Source organism: Podarcis tiliguerta (genome assembly GCF_965153285.1).
Source record: "Podarcis tiliguerta genome assembly, chromosome: 1".
In the NCBI taxonomy this organism is placed as follows: domain Eukaryota; kingdom Metazoa; phylum Chordata; class Lepidosauria; order Squamata; family Lacertidae; genus Podarcis; species Podarcis tiliguerta.
The window spans coordinates 5,199,829-5,225,095 of NC_139534.1; the positions used below are offsets into that span (position 1 = coordinate 5,199,829).

Here is a 25,267-nt window from a genome sequence, read left to right on the forward strand (position 1 = left end):
TGGAGCAGGCAGGCAAGGCAGGCAGCCTCCGCAAGGGGCCCCAGCTGTGCCACAGGAGGCATTCATGAGCTGAGTGCATGACGAGCTTCTCTGTCTTGACGGCCAAGCACAGCGCCACTGCCCGGCCACCATTTCTGCCCATCCAAGGGGATGGGGCAATGGAATGCAATTCTTTTTAAAAGTTTGAATGTTGCGTTCAGAAAAGGCTTTGGACATTTTTGTGAAGGGCTCTAACTGCTCCTTTGTAAAAGCATTTACTTTGTAAAGAAGTGGTGTTCCATACATGGTTTAATTTTCAGGGGCCACTGAAACAAATCCAATGTGTTTATGTGATTCTTTCTTGAGTGATGGTTAACTTGGAACCAAATGTAATGGTAAAAATACATGGGTCTCCTATCCTGGCTTGTGAGGGGGGTGGGATGCTAATGGATGCCTCACTTCAGCGGAAACAGTTAACTAGGGATGCTTCTCACCTGATTCCCACTGATGGTTTTGTTTTGTTTAAGCAGGTGAAGATCTTATTTTTATTTTCTCAGGTCTCTTTACTCACAGTTTTATCTGTGCTTGTTTTACTCTGCTTTTAGCTGTTCCATCATCGCTTTAACTGTTTTACGTATCTATGTACTTAGTATTTTATTGTTACATTCAAAAAAAAAACACCCCAGAATATTTGTTAATGTATATACATTTATTTAAATCAAACAAAACAAAAATGCCACCCAGGGGCACTAAGGGAAGCTCAACTACAACACTGACGAGAGCTGTCAAAGATTCCCCACACCTGTTCTAAGGGAAAGTGAAAACAATAGCCTTCCTTTGAAGTTGTTTTTTTTAAAAATAGCTAGATGTACATTGATTAAGTATACCATATCCTTCATTAGGCCAAGCTATTTAGTCAGGTAAGCAATGAAGTAGGACATTTATCTTTGTTGTATGAATAAGAATACATCAGCATTGTATTTTTCTTCAGGAAAACCTGAAGGCTTCTTGGATCCTTAACTTCAATGATCTGCAATTCCAGGAATTTGATCAGAAGCTCAAGGCTTTTCCTGTAAACGCTCCCATTATGCCCTGACAGGAGGAGGCAAAAAAAGAGGTAAAGGACCCCTGACAGTTAAGTCCTGTCGCAGACGACTCTGGGGTTGGGGCGCTCATCTCGCTTTACAGGCCGAGGGAGCCGGCGTTTGTCTGCAGACAGTTTTTCGGGTTAAAGTCATATAAATATTCTCCTGACCTGCCTGGACACACACTCCGTTTTTCACCACTTTCCATCAAGTCAGCGATGTAAGAACTTCTGCTGTATCTGAGCTCCAGTGCTAAGGCACCATTTTAAAATACAGTGGTGCCTCGCAAGACAAAAAGAATCCGTTCCGTGAGTCTCTTCGTCTAGCGGTTTTTTCGTCTTGCGAAGCAAGCCCATTAGCGGATTAGCGCTATTAGCGGTTTAGCGACTATTAAAGGCTTAAGGGATTAGCGGATTAGCTGCTAAAAGGCTATTAGCAGCTTAGTGCCTTAGAAAAAGGGGGTGGGGAGCGAAAAAAACCCCCAGGAATCGCAAGACATTTTCGCCTTGCGAAGCAAGCCCATAGGAAATTCGTCCTGCGAAGCACCTCCAAAACGGAAAACCCTTTCGTCTAGCGGGTTTTCCGTCTTGCGAGGCATTCGTCTTGCGGGGCAACACTGTACACTTAAGCATGTAACTGAATTACCATTTTAAGCCTGCCTGCCTGAACAAAGCTGCTGTATCTGTCACTCTTCAACAAGTATTCTGAGTAAATGTTATTTTTTTACTTTTCACAAGACAGCGTGTGATTATTGTTTTAAAGGGGAGAAAAGGGGGAAATAGCAGGAGACTCCAGTCTGCCTTAAAGCATCCTGCATTACTTAAACTAGTAGCCTAAAACTAGCCTATCTAAGCTTCCTCTTAATCTGCAAAGGGATGCAATCACAAACACGAAGGACGGATAATATTTAATAAATATATCCTCTCCTAGAATCTATTCACATCCCTAACACCATTAACTTTGCAAAAACTGAATTTGGCATGCCAGAGAGATAACCATGATTTATTTTGTTTTGTAAAACAAAACTAGAGCCACATTGTCATCCAAACCACAATCTGAACTGTTCTCTCTCAGCAGCAAAAACGCCTAGCAGTTAATTGGTGATTACTATAATTTAAAAAATGCTTCTCATCCCAGCAGACCTTCACTCGCTTTAGAGCAAGTGCTCGCTTTCAGCTATCCTTCTGCACATTCAAGTCTTTAGAGGAAGTGGTAAAGGGGAACGACAATAAATCTCCAAGCAAATAACAGATCCAGCGGGATTCATGTGGAAATTTATTCCCAAGTAATACCAAGGGAAATTGAAATGGGAGAGTGCCCAGGATCATCTGCCAAGATTCAAATATTCTTTAGGAATCAAGTATCAGATGCATTACTTGTAAGCGCCATTTCTTCAACATGGGAAAAACCAGTGGTAGTCAATAAAAACGGACCTGTGTGGCCATTGAACAAATGACCTTCTACTGCCATTTATACAAAGTCTTTTAAAGAAAAACCTCACAGAGCTTTAGAGATGCAGCTGCACAAAAGCTGTTTTCGTCCTCATAAACTCTTCCAACATCTGGACCCCACATTCTTGGAGCAAACAGTTCCCCAATGAACGCCTCTGCTTTGCTGCTCACATTTAGCTCTGCATACACTCCCTTCTTAAGGTCGTGTCCTGGGCACATAGCAAATTTTAGGCATGCATGTGTGTAAATTTTCGCAACCAGTTTTTCATTGTGCTTTCAATTATCATCCACCAGCCAAATGACCACTTCTAGCAAACAAATTGCCCCCCCCCCTCTTGGGACTATGTGCAAGGGGCAGCATATTTTATAAGATCTATGGGAATATCAAACAATATCAATACAGCATATCTGTAAATATATTTCTGAGCAGATGCTCCTATGAATTCATATGAGAATGATCCATCAAGAATACTGTTGCAGGAACCTTTAAGGGCCTTTTTATGAGAACAAAAAGAAAGCAGTATTTTCTTCCCACAATCTCTTCAGACACCTGCCTCTTCCCTTAGCTGGGGAAATCCGCCTTTCCAAGCTGTGAGAGCGATGCATTGCTGAATTGTTAACCAACAATTCTCAGCTATTAGGCTGTTTGAACAGAATGGACTGCAGCTTTGCCCTCCCCAGTAGAAATCTCCAGTCCCTTCAGTCAAAGGCCAAGGTGTCACTGAGGAAGGAATCCAATGTTATGCCGGACTACTATTTCAGATGGAAGGCTCACCCGTATAGAGAAACAACAACAAAAAATTGGCATGTCAAGGTTTGGCTAGAATTTTTAGCCTTCTTTTCTAGGGGGGGGGGGGGAGAAAGCATTCAATCATGGAAGCCCCTGTCTGAGGCACTACAGCCCAGGCACAGGCTCATCTCCACAGTGGACAGGAAAAGGCCTAAGCAGGGGCGGAAAGCCCAGTGGCCCCCCAGAGGCCCTGGACTCCCACAGACAGTACCGTATTTTTCACCCTATAGGACGCACTTTTCCCCCTCCAAAAATGAAGGGGAAATGTGTGTGCGTCCTATGGGGTGAATGCAGGCTTTTGCTGAAGCCTGGAGAGCGAGAGGCGTTGGTGCGCACCAACACCTCTCGCTCTCCAGGCTCCAGGAAGCTATCCGCAAGCCTTGCGCACCCAGGGGGAGTTCCCCCGGGCGCGCAAGGCTTGCAGGCAGCAGCGCAGAGCATGGGGCGCCCTCCGGAGGCTTCATGCTTCATGCAGGTGTCCGCAAGCCTTGCGCGCCCAGGGGAACTCACCCCGGGCGAGCATGGTTTGCGGGCGGCAGCCTGCAGCGCGGAGCACGGGACGCCCTTCGGAGGACGCCCCGTTCTTCGCGCAGGTGTCCGCAGCCTGCCGCCCGGCATGTGGAGCACCCCTCGCGCCGGGTAGACATCGGCCAGCCCCACAAGCTCAGGGGACAGTGGGGAGGCGCAGCGCCGCCATCCCACTGTTCCCTGACCTGGTTTTGGGGGGGGGGGGAAATAAAGGAAACAATTTTTTCCTTTATTTCCCCCCCCAAAAAAGTAGGTGCGTCCTATGGGACAGAGCGTCCTATGGGATGAAAAATACGGTAGTTTCCCCATGCACTGCTGGCTGCATTCCTGATAAGCTCCCTCCTTATAGGATCTGTCAAGCAAGCTGATGCACAGAATTGAAAGGTGGTATCTAACACTGTTAGAACTCACAGGCAGCTAACAGCAAGAGCTTTACACCCGAGGTAAATATTGCATGGTATTACTTATATAATAAACTGAATCCAGGTGTCCTGAAGTTTGAACATACCTGAGCTGAGTTACAGGCTTTGTGTTGGATGCTGTGACACACAGCTGTGCGTCTTGGCAAGCAACCATCCAGGAAACATGCAGGTGGCATTATCAAGGTAGGAACTTAGCATGGTGTGCGCGTGTAACCAGGTGGGAGCCCAACTTTTCGTAACATCCCACCAAGTATGAAAGGACGCGGGTGGCGCTGTGGGTTAAACCACAGAGCCTAGGATTTGCTGATCAGAAGGTCGGAGGTTCGAATCCCCGCGACAGGGTGAGTTCCTGTTGCTCGGTCCCTGCTCCTGCCAACCTAGCAGTTTGAAAGCAGGTCCAAGTGCAAGTAGATGAATAAGTACCGCTCCGGTGGGAAGGTAAATGGTGTTTCCGTGTGCTGCTCTGGTTCGCCAGAGGTGGCTTAGTCATGCTTGCCACATGACCTGGAAGCTGTACGCCGGCTCTCTTGGCCAATAAAGCGAGATGAGCGCTGCAACCCCAGAGTTGGCCGCGGCTGGACCTAATGGTCAGGGGTCCCTTTACCAAGTGTGAAACTTTTTTGTAAAGCACATGTATCTGATCCAAGAACCATGGGAGAGGCCACTGGCAAAATTATGCTTGCCGCTGACTGGGACATTACAATTTTATACCCACTGCAGTACTTTGTAAGTGGCTGCATGTATGGCTATTATGCCATATTTAAAGCATTTTAGAGTCTTAAATCCAATCTAAGAGGAAGATGGCAAAAACAGTTTTGAATGAATCCAAGATGAATATATATCCAGACTGAAAGCTAAATGATTTTAAAAGCACTATACTGAAGGGCAGCTTTCAATGAACAGGCTGTGCTCCCCCTGGGCACTCATGTACTCCTTCCACATCTATGCTTGTGCACCTTCATTTGCACATGAATGCTTTCAGGTCTGTGTCTCCTAAATCTCTCAGTGTTCACCATCCATACTATTGGCCAGTACTTCATGGCATCTTGAATCCCAATTCTGTCTTCTGTAGTATTGCTACCCCTGCCAGTTTGTTATCATCTTCAAATTTGATGAGCATCCCCTCAATTAGAATCATAGAGTTGGAATAGACCACAAGGGCCATCGAGTCCAACCCCCTGCCAAGCAGAACACACCACCAGAGCACTCCTGACATATGGTTGTCAAGCCTCTGCTTAAAGGCCTCCAAAGAAGGAGACTCCACCACACTCCTTGGCAGCAAATTCCACTGTCGAACAGCTCTTACTGTCAGGAAGTTCTTCCTAATGTTTAGGTGGAATCTTCTTTCTTGTAGTTTGGATCCATTGCTCCGTGTCCGCTTCTCTGGAGCAGCAGAAAACAACCTTTCTCCCTCCTCTATGTGACATCCTTTTATATATTTAAACATGGCTATCATATCACCCCTTAACCTCCTCTTCTCCAGGCTAAACATGCCCAGCTCCCTTAGCCGTTCCTCATAAGGCATAGTTTCCAGGCCTTTGACCATTTTGGTTGCCCTCCTCTGGACATGTTCCAGTTTGTCAGTGTCCTTCTTGAACTGTGGTGCCCAGAACTGGACACAGTACTCCAGGTGAGGTCTGACCAGAGCAGAATACAGTGGCACTATTACTTCCCTTGATCTAGATGCTATACTCCTATTGATGCAGCCCAGACAAAATTCCTTTGTCCAAGGCGTTTATAAAGATGTTGAACAACAGGTCCAGGACTGAACCCTGCAGAACCCCACTTCTCAATTTTTCCAGGATGACAAGGAACCATTAGTGAGCCCACATTGGGTTTGGTCATTCAACCAGCTACAAATCCACCTAACAGTTACCTCATCCAGCCCACATTTCAGCTGCTTCTCTGAAAGAGGATCATGGGGGACTTTGTTAAAAGCCTTACTGAAGTCAAGATACACTACGTCCATAGCATTCCCCCAATTTACCAAGCTTGCAACTCTATCAAAAAAAGAAATTAGATTTGACTGGCATGACTTGTTTTTGAGAAACACATGCTAGGTCTTATATAATTTACATAGGTAAACCAATCCCTCCCAGAATTGAGGGAGGACAAGTCGCAGGAGAGTGGTGGATCACATGCTTTGCAAATGGAAGAACCCAGATTTGATATGTGGCCCTGAAGAGCTGCTGCCATCCAATGCTGGGCTCGGTGATAAATAGACTAACCCAGTGTAAGGCTGTATCTATACTGGTAACGTCCGGATCAGACTACTGCAATGCATGCCACATGGAGTCCCTTTTGCCGACTTTAATTGATCCCAAATTCTGCTGTTAGAATGTTGACTGGGCCTTGCTAAAGGAAACCTCTCACCAGCCAGTGTGCATCTTCACAGTCCGCCAATCCATTTTGAAGCGAAATTCTAAATGCTTGTGCTTATCATTAAAATCCTTTACAGCTTTATGACACCAGAACAAGGTATCCTGCCTGCTTAGTAAGGTTGAGATCTTTCTCTAGGTGTTTTTCTGGCCTTAGCAGGCTTGCAACTAGACAAAAAGTATTTTCAGTTGTGGTACGCTACATATGGAATGTTCTCCCAAGGGATGTTCAGCTAGCACCTGCTCTTAATGCCTTTCCAACTGCAAGTCTGGTCCTTTGTATAGATGCCCAGACTCAGGCCTATTAATATCGGTTTCTAGGCCATGCTACAGGGGGACAGAATGATGGAAACTAGTAGATATCATGAATGGTGGCATTGGACAAACAAACAGGAGTATCACATCACATTTCAAGCATTAGTGCTCTCCCTCCTCTAGAAGCTATAACAACTTTTCTACCCCCTCCCATGCGCTTCACATTCTGGCATGCTTTACGGAGCAGAGCCCTTGACCCCCTAAAGACTAGAGCTATGAGCAACAGAAGTAATTAATTATAATATTGTGGTTACAATTTAATAGATAGGGTGCCACAGAAGGGGAGAAACTACTCCATGGAAAACAGGGTGGGAAGTCAATAAAAATAAAAGACAAAATTGTGATTGTACACACTGAAAATGCTGAAACTTTTGAGCACAAGGAACTTTCTCAAGAAGATATATTCCATAGTTCTTGTTTTATGGGGAGCGTTGTGGCAACAGCAGCTTTATGACTTATGTGGCCTTAACATATGCTAGTTAGGCAACAGTCCTATTAAAGTCAGTGATTCATCGTTATCATGCACTTAAATTGCCTCAAAGCAGATGCTGTTAATGTTAAGAACCATCTCCTCTGTATGCTGGAGTGCAGGAATGGGTAAAGGTTTTAAAACTTTTCCACAAGAGTTTCCTAAACATAAAGCATATTGCTGACATCTTCCTGCCATTTGCAAGCCCTGGTGATGCGTAGAATTCTGGCAGCAGTATCATAACATCCCTCCTATCATAAGATACTGACCCACCCGTGCATTTCTGAACCTTTGGCTCCTCATCAGCCACACACAATGGACAACTAAAATAAAGAGGTGCTAATACCCTTTCACATTCGGAGAGGATAGAGTCAGAAACAATGGTGTGCTGTTGCCATTATGGGATTTCAGATATCACTTGTCATAAAACATCTGATTTGACTTATTATTTCCATTCCTTCTGGTTTAATCGGAGCATGAAAAATACTAGGTTGCAGGTTACGCAAGAGCTACAATAAAAGTGAATCACTATTCTAACTTTTACAAATGATGCCTCAGAGAAATGCAAAGTCCTTACTTTCCAAGTGAACAAATGCCACTTTAATGGCAGCATCTATACCCTAACTAATTTTGAACAAAATTACAAAAATATTCAGGAGAAAGTAATAATAAAGATCTCCAAGACAAGAAAGCCACCACCACTCAAGGCTATTTTACCTATTTTAACATGGTGAGTACAGTGGCATGGCTAGGGAAGTTGTAACTGCCACCAGAATGGCAACCTGAAGCTTTGGTGAACCCCACCCCATGGTCTCTGCCTATATACAGGCTGTAGGACTCAACCGTGGTGGATGGTGTAACAGTGGGAAGGGGAGGAGACTGGCTATCTGTGATGGTAGAAGCAGGAATTAATTACAGGAGGGATCTCAAAAGAGGCGAAACAGCTAAACAAAATGCATCCAAGAAACAATCACTGCAAGCCAATTTTAAAACAATTCATTGGCCAGCTGAAATCAGTTTAAATCAATATACAGTGGTGCCTCGCAAGACGAAATTAATTCGTTCTGCAAGTTTTTTCGTCTTGTGAATTTTTTCGTCTTGCAAAGCACCACTGTGCATTGACGGTTTCCCATAGGAATGCATTGACGGTTTTTTTAAAAAGGCGCAAGACGTTTTCGTCTTGCAAAGCAAGCCCATAGGGAAATTCGTTTTGCGAAGCAACTCAAAAAATGAAAAACTCTTTCGTCTTGCGAGGCATTCGTCTTGCGAGGTACCACTGTAGATTGATTTAACAATAAATCATATCAATGAATTGATTTTAAGCACTCATACCAGTCTCTCCGCTCCCCCTTTTACTGAAATTCATTCAACAGTCCACTGACAATCATGCGGACACACACAGAGGAAATTGAGGGGTCAGGAGGAAGGGGGGGGATGCACATGGCTGGATTCTGACCAGAAGTCCATGAGACCAGAACTCCACAAACAGGAGTGAGGGTGGGAGGAGGAGAAAGAAAAGCCCGCAAGAAAACAAAAGCACTTTAGAGGTATTTAATACATAGCGCAGTCCTGTCAAGTTCAGAACAGTGGTACCTCGGGTTACAGACGCTTCAGGTTACAGACTCCGCTAACCGAGAAATAGTACCTCAGGTTAAGAACTTTGATTCAGGATGAGAACAGAAATAACATGGTGGCGGCAGTGGGAGACCCCATTAGCTAAAGTGGTGCTTCAGGTTAAGAACAGTTTCAGGTTAAGAACGGACCTCCGGAACAAATTAAGTTCTTAACCCAAGGTACCACTGTACAAAGGAAAAAGAGTGAAAGGTATTGATGTGTAAATACAAGCCTTAGCAGGGAATGCTGAGAGTATCTTCAGTGAAGCACTGATGAGCTAGAGGCAAGAAAATGAAAATGAAGACTTTTCCAGGAGCACAAAGATTTCAAAAGTTCCTAGGAAGCAACAAGTTCTTGCTGCTAGTTGGTGGTACTCATCCCACCTAGGCCCAAGAGGCCAACACAGCAGGGGCGTGTTGGATTTTCAGAGTTCAACATTTCTATGAATGACTTCAGGGTGGGGGAGAAGTTGAGGGAAGATGGACATGCTTTCAGTGATACAATCTGAACGGCTTCTTCCATGCCACTCCCCGGATCGCAGACATGCAATTCAACCATGGCCCACAGACTCCTGGTGTAAATAGCTGGTTTCCTGAGAAAGATTCAGTCATCCAATCTGTGAAATTCTCTCTCTATGGTCAGTGTTATCAAGGGAAGCAACTGCATGTGCATATCTCTAAAACTGCAAATGTTTGCATCAATAAAAGTAAATAGTTCAGTAAATGATTGGGGAGTCCCTTTGTCTCTTATTCCATTTTACTTGACATGTTCATCTATTTACTGGCTTGCTCCGCATTTTTTGTCTTTTCAGCTGCCTTCCATGCTCTTTCCACACCGCTCCATAGGATTTCTAGCCCCTTTCCCTGTCCAATTCTCAGCACCTAAAATTCTTCCTCAAAAGCATATTCTCTAGTCCTCCAGAAACCCCCTCTGCTGTATCCCCACCCTGCTCCTCCATCACTTGCACTGCATTCCTGAACAAATTTACTTGACAGTACATCCGAGGAAACATGATGTAGCTCTTACTGTGAAGTCCATTGAAAAGGAACTATGTAATCTACATTCTGCACAAGATCTATGTCCTAGAATAGAGGACTACTGCTGCTAGATAACGTTGACCTAAGTGCTGAAATAATGTTAATACTAAAGCCATCACTAGAAGAAAACCTTAGAAAGTAAGATTCTGGTCTGATGTAAGCACACTTTAATATTACCAAAATTAACTTCCAACAATTTCAAGAGCTGAGGCTCCCCCCTCCCCACAATAAATAATAGTTTGAGATCAATGGTTACACTCACAAAGAGCCTCTTAAAGTAACTGTGTACATACTGGGACCTTCTTGCACCCAAAAACATCCAAAACACTGTCAGAATGTACAGTAATAGTGCATTGGGAGAACAAAAGGACAGACACTACCCATTTCAGAGACAAGCTATGAAGTGATGGTGACCAACACCTGAAGAGGGGAACAAATGAAAAGAGAAAAAAGAATGAGACTCTAGAGGAGGGCTGCATTTTAAATGGAAGCATTACAGACAAGGGCATGGCAAGAGCAAGCTGCTTCCTTCCAGGCAGTACTGAAGATGGCAGTCAATACAATCAGGATTCCAATTCAGAAAAGTTGCAGCATAATTTCATCCATTTACATCAACCACAGAACTATTTTTTCAGTGATGGCAAACATGCTCCAGAATTGCTGGCTTAAATACAAGCCACATATGTCTGAAAGAACCTAAACACCAATAAGACTATCATCAAGCTAACTGAAGCCAGATGAAGCTATCTGAAAACTACACCCCAATATTTTTCCATCTTCCCCCAGAAGACCTAATGGCTGCTCAAATATGCTTTTAAAATGGTCACTTAGTTTCCTTTTAAAGAGAAAAGGACACATTGCATACAGCAGGCAAAAACTGCCTTGAGTAAGGAGACTTCAGGTAATTAAAAGCAGAAAAAGCAACTTCAGAATCTCATTATAAAGGAACAAGAGTGTAATCTTTAGCGTGTAGTATCAGACTCCACTTTCTATGGAAGGACACTGCAAAGACTGACACCCTCAGGTATAGACTTACACCTTGTTCCCTGATCTGGGTACAATCCTTCCATGTCCTTTCAGAGTTCAGTTTCTGTTCCACCCATGGCAACGGATGACACTCTTCTCCACTGCTGCATTTACAAGACATCAGCGCTGGAGAGAATCTGCCTTCCTCACAATAAAGCACAAGAGTTTAAAACTGAATATATAATACTGCTGTGCAGCTGGTTGATAATCAGGGGGAATCAAGTGAATTAAACCCTTGCTCCAGCAAAAGACACACAAAGATGAAATGCAAAACTATGTTTTACCAGCATATTCCACAATAGTGCATATATTGCAACATTCAACAGGACAAACATAGTGTTGAAAGGTCTAGAAGTACACAGGATGCAATGGATGAGCGACTGGAGTTATCAGTTTTCCAGGAAAGCCACATAGTCTGTTAACCGAGCCAACTGCTGTTCATTGGGAATCGGCGGGACTGAAGCAGGTTCTGAAAACAAGGCACAAAATGGGATGAAAATTAGAAGAAATGGGAAGGGAAACTGAAGTAATAGCTCCCTGCCACTGAAAAGCACAGAGAAGTCACATCTGAGGTCTGATCCATATTCAGTTAGGAGGCACTGCTTTTGCAATTGGGTTTCCTCTTGAAGGCAGAGGATGTGTGCCCAAGTAAAGGGTCATCTGGAGAGAGGGGGGGAAGGGAAAGGATCTCTTTGCCCTGTTGGGGGATTCACTCCCACATGGAAATCAAGGCCCAAGCTCAAGTTCTATTCTTGTGCCCAAGTCTTACATGATTTTACGTAGGTTCTGACACAATACTAGTACATAAATTAGATGGCGTAGATATAAAGCCAACTTGTGTGGCGCCTTGAAGACTAACAGTTGTATTCAACATAGCACTAAGTAATTAGTTCTGCCAATGAAAGGGATTTCTTGCTCCTGCAATGGAATGTCCCCCTTCCTCTCTTTCCCCTCCAAATCTGTTTGAGAAGTTCACCCAGCCATCTGCAGCAGATCTGGGGAGGTCACGGGATGGGTGGGGGGAAAGTCCTATTGCACTTGCACTGACCAGATGAGGAAGGAGAAGGCCACCCAAACACATCTATTATGGCATATGTTTTTGTGGACCACAGTCCACTTCATCAGCAAGCAAACATACATACAGTGGTACCCCGCAAGACGAATGCCTCGGAAGACGAAAAACTCGCTAGACGAAAAGGTTTTTCGTTTTCTGAGGTGCTTCGCAAGACGGATTTCCCTAAGGGCTTGCTTCGCTAGACGAAACGGCCCTGCCTCTCGTGTCATGGCGACGGTCACTGCATGCACACTTCCCCGCTCCTCCGGCTCCCTCCCACCTTCCGGCTGATGGCTCCTCCGGCTCCCTCCGACCTTCCGGCTGACGGCCGACCTTCTGGCTGCCTCGTGCCGCTGCCCGCTCCCCTCAGAGAGCCATTGCCGCCAGCAGCCAGCGCCGCACTCCTGAGCCCCGCCGCCCTCCAGCAGCCGCGCCGCGCGGTGGCCACAACGCGCGGGTGAGTCCGAGGTACCGGCTGCGGCAGCTGTCCTGCTTCTCCCCGCCCCCCCGCCGTTGTCAGTGTTTAAATGCAGTGGTGCTTCGCAAGACGAAAAAACTCGCACAATGAAAAAACTCGCGGAACGAATTAATTTTGTCTTGCGAGGCACCACTGTATGACTAAGGCAGGCAGAGGGGAGTGAGGCCAGAGAGAACTGAAATCTAAGGACAAACAGCGATGATTACCTAAAAGCAAAATAAACTACAGTCATCAACAAGGCAGTGTTGGTGATTACACAACTTTCTGTTATCGACAACAACACCTTGTTAACTGGCTACTGCGATTATTGCCCCTGCTTTGATTTCATTTCCCAGCCTCACTTTCCTATACTTGCCTTACAATTATATGCATACATGCTTGCCAGTATAGGATTATACTTCCTGCATCTGAAAGAATATGCCATAATAAATTTGTTCGAGTATAATTTAGCTGGATGCAATCTGAGTAGCCCCATTAAAATTAACAGACCTAAATGAGCTGTGCCCAGTAATTTCCACGGGCCACCCTCTAGACATAACTCATAAATGAACACATACCTGATAACGGGTGAAATCTGTTGAATGAAGGCTCTTGGGGACCTGAGACAGAGATACAAAATGACATTTATAAATTGTTCAAGGACCATTGCACCAAGAATGAGTTTCTAGATGTACCTAATTTTACTGTGAAATCTTTTATAGAGCTATCCATTACTAAGTTGCTTACTTGCTACAGAGATTTTACTTGCTTTGCCTAAAAGCACTGCATTCAGTGAATCCTTTCAAACTTCTCATTAAAGCATTCTTTTTCAGTAACTGACTTTATCAGTTGAAGCAGAGTTTACCCTGAACTCAAGTAAGGAATGTATCACACCTAGCATGACTGGAAGATACTAAAAATCAAATTAAGGTGTTCTGCACTTTGGAAAAATCCCAAGCACTGGGTCATTGAGGCATTTACAACATTAATTAAGTGCTGGTCAGAAATGATGTCTAGGACTATGAAAAGCCAGCTACTGAAAATGCTGCTGGTGCTAAGAAATGGACATTTATTCTATTCTCAGTCGCTCACTCCATCTCTTTTCAAGATACAAAAACAGTGATTCATCTATACTCCTTTATTTTAAAAAATGGCAATGATTTGAGAAAAAATTAACAAACTAACATTGCTTTGGAACAAAGAGCTATGTTACTAATATATATTTGAATATTATATCCAATAATTCTGCTCTTTACATTATTTTCAAAGCACTGTTGTTGTTGTTTAATACATCACCATACAGAGCTGGGACTATCCTAGCCCAGGTGAGCGGAGGTGTCACCCAGTGGGACACAACCAGCTCTGCCTGGCAGTCTATTTCTGGTATGTCTGTGTCTGTGCCTGTGTGGCCCTGGGGGCGTAACGCCAGGAAGTCTGGGGTGAGGACTTGGAACATGGAGGCCCCTCTCCCCACAGCTTCCCACTGCTGCCTTCCACAAGGAGCCCGTTCCCTCTCGGCCTAGAGAAGGGGGCACTAGGCGTATTGTGGGGGCTACAAAGTTGTATTACTGCTGCTCCTCAAAATTCTCTGTGGGCTGCATCCAGAGAACTAGTAAATGGAGTTATATTCACAGGAAATGAGAAATTTTAACAGATTTTCCCCCAAAATGAAATTCACCTCCTGAGGGCTGGGAGATGCTCTGGAATGGAATGAGAGGTAATGCAGGGTACAAGCTCCTCCATGTGTAAACCCAAGCCTGTGTATTTTGGAGGACTGGCTTATTTGCTGTTAATTAATTTTTGTTACAAACTTGCTTAAGATTTTGTGTGATGTAAGTATCCGTTCAGGAGCCAACACTGGCTGAAAAGAACACTGTAATTATTAACTGTTCTACAGCTATGCTCCATCTCTGCCATATAAAATTGTTGTAGGTTCCTTTGTTCTGTGGGGAATTCACCTCAAGGAACTCCTGCTGCTGTTAAAAGAAGCTAAAACTTTAAAAAGAGCAGTTCTGTAAGATTACTCCCGTATCCCGAAGAACTATTCGCCAATAAAAAACCCCAAACTGAGTTAAGTATGTATTATAAAGGTTAAGAACTAGTTAAAGAGACAGCAAACAAACCTTGGAGAAATTTTAGTTGGCTTGGAGTACACACAGTATTTAGCAACTGATCAAACCTCACAACATGCCCTGCTTGTTCTTTATTCCATTAAAGAAGAACATTAGAACATGGGTAGGCAAACTAAGGCCCGGGGGCCGGATCCGGCCCAGTTACCTTCTAAATACAGCCCGCGGATGGTCCGGGAATCAGCATGTTTTTACATGAGTAGAATGTGTGCTTTTATTCAAAATGCATCTCTGGGTTATTTGTGGGGCATAGGAATTCATTCATATTTTTTTTTCAAAATATAGTCCGTCCCCCCCCTCAAGGTCTGAGGGACAGTGGACCGGCCTCCCGCTGAAAAAGTTTGCTGACCTCTGCATTAGATTCAGCAACCAAATTACAAACTAACACCCAAGTTGGTTGTAATTTCAAAATGGCAACTACTGTAAGTTTTTACTACACTTTATTTGCATCACACATGTAAGTTAAAGTAAACTGACAAACGTATTCAACCGAGTCTCCAAAGCCAAGGCTAGCTGAGAGAAATTAAGGAACATTCCGTTTTCCTTTGCCTAAAAGGTTTACACCCGCTTGCTTAATTAAAGTGGTCTGTGCCCATGAGAAATACACCAAGTCATATTTCTGACATTATGTTTGAGGAATACCCCTTGCTGTTTTTTAACTTTGAATTAAGTCCTGGCATGCAAATGTTAATTATCCTTTTAAATTCATTCACAGGAAAGGCAAGCAACAAAAATGTACCCACCCACCCAGACACAATGTCTCAAAGGATCAAGAGCTCCACCTACCTGGCTTTTTAGGCATAACCATGCGAGTGGATGAATCTGCTTGCCATCCCTGATCAAGAACACCTAAAATGATTAAAATGAGATGCAAAATCATCAATGCCATACAGAACCTTCAACAAGGTAAATTCTGTTCCGAAAATTTCCTTATCTTCTGTGCAAGAAGCATTCTTATTTTACTATGCCCCTATATACTTTTTTTGCCATAATGAGAGCAAATAAAAATCCACTTGAAAGCCGAAAGCAAAATGGGAATAATTCCTGTTCAACAGTCAGATGCCATTAAACAGTAATTTTAAACAGTAAAGTCCATTAATTTCAATGGGTCTACCCTGAATGTGACTTACTTGGGCATCACTCTTTGAAAACCTACAAGTTTTACTTTTATTTTGAAGCTCTTTCATCATATGACATAAAGGCAACTGTGACACTTCTTTGTTCTGTGTCACTAAAGTTAAGTTTTCCTTACAGAAACCTTGGAGGGCTGCTGCCAGCCAGTGCAGGCAATGCAGAGCGAGGTGGACCAGGGGTCTGACTCTGTATAAGGTAGCTTCCTATGGTGCAAAATTAAATTTCAAACTCCTGTGAATTCATAAGTACACTTTCTAAGTATGCATTCAAAAATTTAGTTAAAAGAAAACATAAACACACCCTCCCTCCCTCCCTCACATACCCTGAGGTATATGCAATTTGTATTAGAATTTGTTCATCAGAATGTCTGTTATGTGTAAAGTGTGTTGAAATCTGATATAAGTCTTGAACTGCAATTTCAATGCATACCCCCAGCATCCTTTATTCAAAGGCTCCTCAAAAGCAGCCAACCTCTGAAGATGCAGGATGAGACTAAGGGTGCTCCATTATTACTACTGGGAAAATAGCCTTTCTTAACTTTTCTATTTTCTATTTTTTTATATAATATTTTATTAAGATTTTCACATAAGAGAAAAGAAAAATACAAAAGTGATAAAGAAAAACAATTAAAAACAATTCAATTTTCATAATATATCTTGCATTTGCTTGCTTCCCGGACCTCCTCACACCTCCCCTCTTTGTATTCCAGTTCAATTTATTTATTCAGCAAATCCTTTCCCTCTATCCTATCCTTATCTTGGTCTTAATATATTATGCCTTTAAGTTTTCATCTGTTAACATTCCATTTTTCCATATTCCTTCGTACTGTTGTTACTAAAAAACCCTTGACCTCAATCCAACATCATTCTAACATTCATTAATTTTATAATATTTCTGTAAATAGTCTTTAAATTTCTTCCAATCTTCCTCCACCAACTCTTCTCCCTGGCCTTTCTTCACTTTTCTAGGCTGCAGGTGCAGGCATTCAACAAAACCTGGTAACCACAACATATCTATAGTAGACCAGCACAAGGTTACTCCAAGGTGTGAAACACTAAGTTTAATAAAGCGTTTTTACACACACACACACACACACACACACGTACCTTTCACTGCTTCTTCTATAGGAAGCCCAACAAAGGCTGCAAAGTCATCTGCACTTATTGAGGTATATGCTTGAGAGACCAGTCCAAACGCTCGCCGCCTAGTTGCATCTATTAGAGAGATAATTGGGAAGAATGTTGAAAATCAGATGTAAAAAAAAATGTTTTGCATGTTTATGTAATGAATAAATTGGGGGTTTTTAAGAGCTTAATGCGTGTGACAAAAGCATAGCCCCATGGGAAAGTGGTTATACAGAGGCATTTTCAATGTACAGTGGTACCTCGGGTTACAAAAACCTCGGGTTACAGACTACGCTAACCCGGAAGTAGTACCTTGGGTTAAGAACTTTAGCTCAGGATGAGAACAGAAACCGCGTGCCAGAGGCATGGCAGGAGTGGGAGGCCCCATTAGCTAAAGTGGTACCTCAGGTTAAGAATGGTTTCAGGTTAAGAACGGACCTCCAGAACAAATGAAGTTCGTAACCAGAGGCACCACTGTACCCCAAAACAACTGTTGCACATAGGAAACTGGTGAAGACGCAACATTCTAAAATATGCTGGCTAAGTACTCAACTTGGGATAAGTAGTCTTGATAAGAAAACTAAGTGCCCCTGAAGAAACCTGCCTTCAGCCAAAACATTTTGCACTTTTCAATATTTTAGAAGGACTCTGGGTCCAAAACCAGTTTGAAGTCCGTATCATGGTATCAATTTCATAATTTTTGACCTGGCAATATATTGCAAATCATGGTGTGTGTGTGTGTGTGTGTGTGTGTGTGTGTGTGCGTGCCCTATGCAAAAATCACAATGTGGGAAAAATCATGAAGTCAGTCAATCCTTCTCTTGACTCCTGTAGCCCCTGTTAACTCTGCTGGCTCAGCTCTCCCCTGCCTCCTGCAGGCGGCAGAGAATCACAAGAGCAGGCACCATCAAAAATCACAAGGCAGGAAAAGCTGTGAAGCCAGCCAATGCCTCTTGTTAGCTCCAGCCTTATTTCAGACGTCGTGATATATCATGATGTCTAGCTTATGATATATTACGATGCTGAAAACCAGATACTGCCCAGCCCTCTGGGTTATATCTACCTATGGCATACTTACGACTAATATAAGTCCACTGATTTCAATGGGACTACTATGAGTAAGATTTTATCAACTACAACCCTCTATCAAGAGTTTGATACCATTCTGAGGCTTCAATGGGAATACAGACAAGTTGTGCTACCTTAATTTACGGATCATCATACAATACAAGTAAGAATTTGCCAAATATGGCCACAACACAACAACAAAGCAATCCTAACATGTATGCTGCCTCAGCTGCAGTGGACTTTTCCCATTCTTCACTTCAAAACAACCTGCCAAGAACATGGCAACAAGCAGAGTAGCAGGTGATCCTGAGCAACTTTACTAGTGAAAAAAAATACCCTGAGACCAGTGGAACTTCAATTAGGTAGACATGCATAGAATTGCAGCCTTCAGGCATCTTCTGTATAGACAAAACACAACTCCTCTGACAACTTCAAGTTTTGCTTTGTTATATTCAGATAGGTCTCCTTCTGTTTATAGGTCATCACTGGAGAAGGGAGAGGGGCGACTGCCACTCATTGTTCCTTCCCATGCTGTTCTGGGGAGTCTCCCAGTTCTCAGAAAGAGCTTTTCAGGGCCAATGTGGGTTGCAGAGGGACTGGTAAAAACCAACTCTCTCCCCCTATGGGCGGACTTCCATCCACAGATAGCATCAGTCCCACCCCTTTGAAACTCCCAAAATAAGTCAAACTGCTTCATCATAAATTATCACATGGCCATATAAAAGCCAGCCCCAAGGACTGTGTTACATCAAACTTGTACAGGAGACAAATCGCCAGGCACTAAAATTAAAAGAGAAACAAACCAGCAAAATCTTTAAGGAAATGCTGTAAAGTTCATGCAAACTCTGTTCTTTCACAGTGGTTACGCATACACTAAGAGCCAAAGCTTTTGAATCTGTATTGGAACAGGACGAAACAGCCATTATAAATTTTGTGCTGATTTTGAGCAACCATTTAAAAGAACACACTTTCCACACCAAGTGAAAATGACTAGAAATGTACCTCTAAGTGCTTCCATGATTGGCTGAATAGACTCAGACCACTGATGTGCACCAATTGTTGTATAAATTCCAGGGAAATCTCTTTGCCAGATTCTCTGCCCCACTGACCAAATTGCACCAAGTTCAGGGTTTGCCTACAAAGAAAGGAAGAAAAATTATTTAGAGGGACAAGCCATTGATCAGCAGAAGAGGGAAAGGAAGAAGTCCACAACTAAGGTAACTGGAGTGACCAAGAACTCAGCTGTGGTGGCCATGAGAGGGGAACCAGCATGTTCCCCTATTAGCAACTGAATTAGGTTGCCTCTGTTGCTGTATCATAAACTCTGCCCAACCAAGCACTTGAGCAGGAAGCAGAATTTGAAAACCTCTTTTCTTTCCATCTGCTCTAGCACCTACTTCTGTGCTTGATTTTGACTGCTGCTGCTTTTTGTGTATCTTCAGTGGAATCCTCCTCTAGTTCGTTCCCCAGCCCTCTCACTTCTCACATTAAGCATCAAGTGAAGCACAGCGCCCTCCATCCACAGCCTCTCAACATCCCACTCCAGAAAATCAGGGGGGAGGGGGATAATACGTATTGCACCAACTCTCTTGGCACTATCCTCCCAAAATTAATTAAAGCCCAACATGCAAGACTCTCTAGGTCACTCAATCGGTTAAAGTGATTCCACTTGTATGCAATTTGTGAAGAGTTTGGCTGTAAAGTAAAATGGTTCTACTGCAATTGTTATTTCTTTGTGGAGTGCCCATCCTAAGGATGTTAACATTCAACATCACTCCCAAGTTCTGTCAGCCACGCTGAATTTTCATGTGTTAAATGCATGCTTGGAATCTAGTATCTCTTCAATTCCTACCAAGCAAAGGCAAAATTCCTCATGTGCTCTATAGTTTAAGAAGCTGCTGTGGAAAAAGAGGGACTGGGAGGTAGAACACATTTGCAAGAAAAATGAAACTTCTTCTACCTAATCCATGATGTACTCTAGAAATGAGTCTGAACTCAGACATGAAATACTCTGCATGGAGCACCTGAGATGTACAAACTTAAAGAGATAAAATACAAATCTATAAAATACAGCAAGTGTCTATTAAACAATAGCAAAACGCAACCCCAGCAACCTCAACAGCAATAGAACATTTGTTCAGCAACCAGCAAAGGCGTTGCTTTTTAGCTTTCACTTTTGGAAACACAACCCTAAAGTTATGCGTGACACCACTGTCCCTTAAAGTATTGAAAAGTACTTACAGACTTAATTGCAGGAGGGATTCTTTTCCACAAATACCGTGCATTGTTCCTAATAACATAAAAGTGTCAATTTAAAGTATTTTTTTAAATGACGTTAACTAAAAACAAGTGCTTACTACTAGAAGACTATTAAAAGAGGCAACAATTCAACGAGAAGCAAGAAACATATTCCGAACAATGCAACACTTTTATATGAGCTGCAGATAACATTTCAAACAATGGAAACACACAGATTTAACAAATTTTCTTTCTTTTTTTTATGTAGTATGTTCACATATGGGCATGTTTAGTCCTCATGCAGTCTATACTATGTACAAGAAAAAACATTTTAGCATATAAAGGTTTGCTTCTAACATCAAGTACAGTTGTACCTCTAGTTATGAACTTAATTCATTCCGGAGGTCTGTTCTTAACCTGAATCTGTTCTTAACTAGAGGTGTGCTTTCACTAATGGGGCCTCTTGCTGCGTCCCTGGCACACGATTTCCTTTCTCATCCTGGGGCAAAGTTCTCAACTCGAGGTAACTCTTCCAGGTTAGCAGAGTTTGTAATCTGAAGCATTTGTAACTTGAGGTACAAGGTCTGGAACACATCTTCTGCACACTTGATACTTCCTGTAAGCCACACATGTGTGCACAGGCTAAGCTGCGGTAAAACAGAATGTTCTGTTGCTCAGGTATTTAAAACAATGTGTTGTTGTTGTTTAGTCGTTCAGTCGTGTCCGACTCTTCGTGACCCCATGGACCAGAGCACGCCAGGCACTTCTGTCTTCCACTGCCACCCGCAGTTTGGTCAGATTCATGTTTGTAGCTTCGAGAACACTGTCTAACCATCTCGTCCTCTGTCGTCCCCTTCTCCTTGTGCCCTCCATCTTTCCCAACATCAGGGTCTTTTCCAGTGAGTCTTCTCTTCTCATGAGGTGGCCAAAGTATTGGAGCCTCAGCTTCACGATCTGTCCTTCCAGTGAGCACTCAGGGCTGATTTCCTTAAGAATGGATGCGTTTGATCTTCTTGCAGTCCATGGGACTCTCAAGAGTCTCCTCCAGCACCATAATTCAAAAGCGTCAATTCTTCGGCGATCAGCCTTCTTTATGGTCCAGCTCTCACTTCCATGTATCACTACTGCACCAAGCGTGCAGGTCTTCAGTCTTGTCCCTGACACCCTTGGACAGCTTTTTGGTCTTGGTCATGGTGGCTACTTTGGAATCTGCTGGACTGATTGCTTCTGTCGACAGGTGTCTTTTGTACAGGTACTGTAACGAGCTGGGATTACAAGTAAGATCTCTCCCTTACACCAGGTGCTTCTAATCTCTGCTCGTTAAATACAGTGAAGATACCAGGTAGCCTGACATCTGTCTGGTTGATAGGGGATCAAATACTTATTTCACTAATTATAATGCACATCAATCTCTGACTTTTGTCTTCTGGGTTTCTGGGGGTTTCCCTGTTGTTATTCTGTCTCTCACAGCTACAATAAACCTACCATTAAAATTATGGACTGGTCGTTTCTTTGTCAGAGGGCAAACGGGCAAATTTAGCAGGGGATCAAATACAGTGGTACCTCAGGTTACAGACGCTTCAGATTACAGACTCCGCCAACCCAGAAATAGTACCTCAGGTTAAGAACTTTGTTTCAGGTTGAGAACAGAAACTGTGCGGCGGTGGCAGGAGACCCCATTAGCTAAAGTGGCGCTTCAGGTTAAGAACAGTTTCAGGTTAAGAACGGACCTCCATAACAAATTAAGTTCTTAACCTGCGGTACCACTGTACTTTCCCCCCTCACTGTACATTTTCTACAGATCGGTTTCATTTGCTGAGACATTAGTGCTACATTAGGAAAAAAGGAAGGAAAGAGGCGGAGGGGGGCGTGGTGAAAGGAGGTGAAGTCGGGTGGCAAAGCTTCTATTCTACTTAATGTATGTGTGGGATTTTGTGTCAGCGTAGCTTGTGCAAGTTCTCTTTACTATTCACTTGTGTTCCTTTGGCGGTGAGAGAGGTTGGGGTTGGCCTAGAGTGCGGTTGCTTGTTTGTGATTGGCTGTGGTGAACTTTGTTTTCATGTGTGCGTGGGGTTGGGCCTACAGGTAAATTTTGCAAAGTTGGAAGCTATGTGCTTCAACACGCCCCCTCACACCCAAAAAGAATTTGCCAACATCAGCAAGATAAAACTTTGCTGCACCAAGTTCAGATACCATGGGGTACAAATAAACAGAAACCTCAACAAATTATACCTCCACAACTACAACTCCTTGTGGTGACAAATCAACACAGACCTAAAGAGATGGAACAACACCAACTTCACTCTCTCAGACAAAATAGCCATAATCAAAATGATCACTCTTCAAAAAAATCCCACTGATTCTGAAGGTAAAAGTTAATACATGTGCAATTCCCTCACTGAAAACAAGAGAACTTCAAAGTGTTTCACTATTGCTGCGCCACACTCTTGTTTAAAACAGTATCAATAATGTCAAGTAAAATTTTCTGTTTGAGGACTGAAAGATACTGACAGTGGCCAACTTGGAATTAGTATCTACACTGTATGCGATTGCCTTTAGATGTATTTTTTTAATTTTAAATTGTATTGTTTCAACAGTTCTGATGATTGTTGCCATGTGTTCCTTTGGGAGGAACAGTGCGTGAGAAAGAAACAAAACCAAACAAATAAGCCTCCTTTTGTGCGCCTGTTCTGTAAACTCTTCCAATTTCACAAGCATTACCTGCTATATGAAAGTACTAAAGAATTAAATAAATAAGTAAAGCTCAGAGTGACCCTCTAGCAGCTGCTGCTTTCAAAGACACACTTCTTCTCAAGTCGAGGTATTAGAGGTAGATCGAAAATAATTTTTACTTACATGTCATTATGCAAAAGGTACAAAGCTAGGAGTTGCGCATAAACAGGTGGTGTTGCTATTCCTCCAGGGGCCTAGAAAATAAAAATAAAAGCGATTTACAGAATTAATTACATCTGTCCGCAGTGCCTGTAAGACAGAGCTGTTCCACCAGGCCTTTGGTCAGCCTGACCCCCTCCTCTGGCAATCTGCACAGAATCTTGCTTAATGGTTGCCATCAATTTGATTTTAATTAATTTTTATAATGAAAGGTTTTTAGAATGTTGGATTATTTTGATTGTTGTTAGCCGCCCTGAGCCCAGCTTTGGCTGGGGAGGGCGGGGTACAAATAAAATTTATTATTATTATTATTAATGACAACTGAGTGATTACATCGTAGGAAGAACAGCATCTATTTCTGCCATCTCTCCCCCCCCCCCCCGCCAGGATGGGAGGCTGTTTGAATCCCTTGATCCCATCGGCTGCCTCTGTTTTAACCAGTTCATGTCTCTGTTTCGTCCCCTGAAGAGGAGCTTCTCCTGCGTCTGGGCTGCGCAACTTCAGCCCCCGCGCAGAGAGAGGCCTCGCCAAGGAGCCCCCCGGGCGCCCCGCGGGAGGGAGGCCGAGAGGGAGGCGGGCCCGCCACGGGGGGGGGGCGGAGGGGAAGCAGCCTCAGGCAACGCCCCCCCCTCCCCACACACCTCCAGCTCCTGCGTCTCGCACTGCTCCAGCAGCTTCCGGTAGCCGAGGCCGCCGCTCGCCGCCATCACCGCCACTGGCATCTTCGCGCCCGGCGCCGGCTCCAGCCCAGGCGGAGGGACGGGTCCTCCAAGGCGCGCAGGCGGGCGCTCTCGCCGCTCTCCCTCGGCTTCCGCTTCCGGCCCAGAGGATTGACGTCACCCGCGCCGACGGGGGAAAGACGCCACAGAGATATGGAAATCAGAGAAGCCTCTCGCAGCCTACAACTCCCATCATCCCCTCTGGTGGCTCTCCTCGCCTGGGGATGACGGGAGCTGTAGTCCCTGGACACCCCGGGACTCAGAAAGAGAAGAGGCGCCCTACGGAATTGTTCGGACATCCTTGGAAGGCTGCTATGGCAACTTGGTGAGGCCTTTAAGGACAAAATGGGTCAGATTCAAACAGAGTTGGATGCCACCGTTAGAGCAAGTCCCATGGAGCACCTGCTCTGAGCAGCCTTGTTTAGAGAAGTTTTTAATGTTTAATGTTTTATTGTATTCTTAATATTTTGTTAAAAAATACATTTGTACAAAAACCTCTTTGGTAGGTATAATAGGTGAAGAGATACCAAGAGAAGATAAAAGACTTTTTATGTCTGCAACGACGGCAGGGAGAATGCTAGTAGTCCAGAGATGGAAGGAAGGAGAAGCACCAATGAAAGAAGAATGGCAGGTGAAACTGATGGAGTATGCAGAGATGGCGAAACTGACAGGGAAGCTCCGAAACCAGGAAGAACAAGGATTTTCTAAAGACTGGAGTAAATTACTGATTTATTTAAAAGACCACTGTAAACAGTTAAAGTCTTTGGCAGGGATGTAATGACACTTGTAATGTGGAATTATTTGTGGTAATTATGGTTATATAATAGATGGAAAAGGGTAAAAGATGCAGTAAACTTAAATCTAAATATGGAACCCATAGAGGGAGGTTCAAAGGTTTGAAACAACCTTGTATTTTAATGTTTGAAATGGTTTTGTTTTATATGTATAAAATCATCAAAAACTCAATAAAATCATTTTAAAAAGAGGACATTTGTCAGGAGAAAGGTAAGGGGAGTGCAGCCCTGCTCGTTCTCCTAGATCTCTCTGCAGCTTTTGGAACTGTTGGCCACTGAAGGATGCTTCAGTGGTGTCTCAGGAAGGTGTGGATGGGGGCGGCACTGTCTTAAAGGGCTCCTGGGAATTATCCTGGGGTGTCCCACAGGGCTCCATATTGGCCCCTGTGCTATGTAACATCCAAAGGAAGCTTCTGGGAGCTGTCATTGGGAGATTTGTTAAAATGCTGGTGACAACCAGCTCCATCTCTCTGTTCAGACTGAATCAGGAGAGGCAACTGAGGTTTTAGACCACTGCTTGGAGGTGGTGAGGGGCTGGATGCATAGGCATAGCTAAGGGGGGCA

At 43.6% G+C, this 25,267-nt stretch overlaps 1 protein-coding gene and 1 long non-coding RNA gene across 2 annotated transcripts; one reads left to right on the forward strand and one right to left on the reverse strand.

The window, feature by feature from the left end:
* Nucleotides 1-10,212: 10,212 nt before the first annotated feature.
* COPS8 (COP9 signalosome subunit 8) lies at nucleotides 10,213-24,017 on the reverse strand. Its single transcript, XM_083403012.1, has 8 exons — nucleotides 23,832-24,017; nucleotides 23,155-23,225; nucleotides 20,302-20,350; nucleotides 19,063-19,195; nucleotides 16,975-17,082; nucleotides 15,521-15,583; nucleotides 13,184-13,225; nucleotides 10,213-11,563 (listed from the first exon to the last, which is right to left on the reverse strand). The coding sequence occupies exons 1-8, from the start codon at nucleotides 23,910-23,912 to the stop codon at nucleotides 11,484-11,486; spliced, it is 627 nt and encodes a 208-aa protein (XP_083259138.1). The 5' UTR covers nucleotides 23,913-24,017; the 3' UTR covers nucleotides 10,213-11,483.
* LOC310659691 lies at nucleotides 23,996-24,892 on the forward strand. The gene is made up of 2 exons (XR_014502934.1): nucleotides 23,996-24,258; nucleotides 24,416-24,892. It is a non-coding gene; the product is annotated as an uncharacterized lncRNA (long non-coding RNA).
* The last annotated feature ends 375 nt before the right edge of the window (nucleotides 24,893-25,267 follow it).

Excerpts from the sequence above, each read along its gene's own strand:
- COPS8 (XM_083403012.1), bottom strand. The coding sequence starts at position 23,912 with ATGCCAGTGGCGGTGATGGCGGCGAGCGGCGGCCTCGGCTACCGGAAG. Across the intron at positions 23,226-23,831 it reads GCGAGACGCAGGAGCTGGAG|GCCCCTGGAGGAATAGCAAC; the intron begins GTGTGTGGGGAG and ends TTTATTTTCTAG. Across the intron at positions 13,226-15,520 it reads GGTTATGCCTAAAAAGCCAG|GTCCCCAAGAGCCTTCATTC; the intron begins GTAGGTGGAGCT and ends TCTCTGTCTCAG.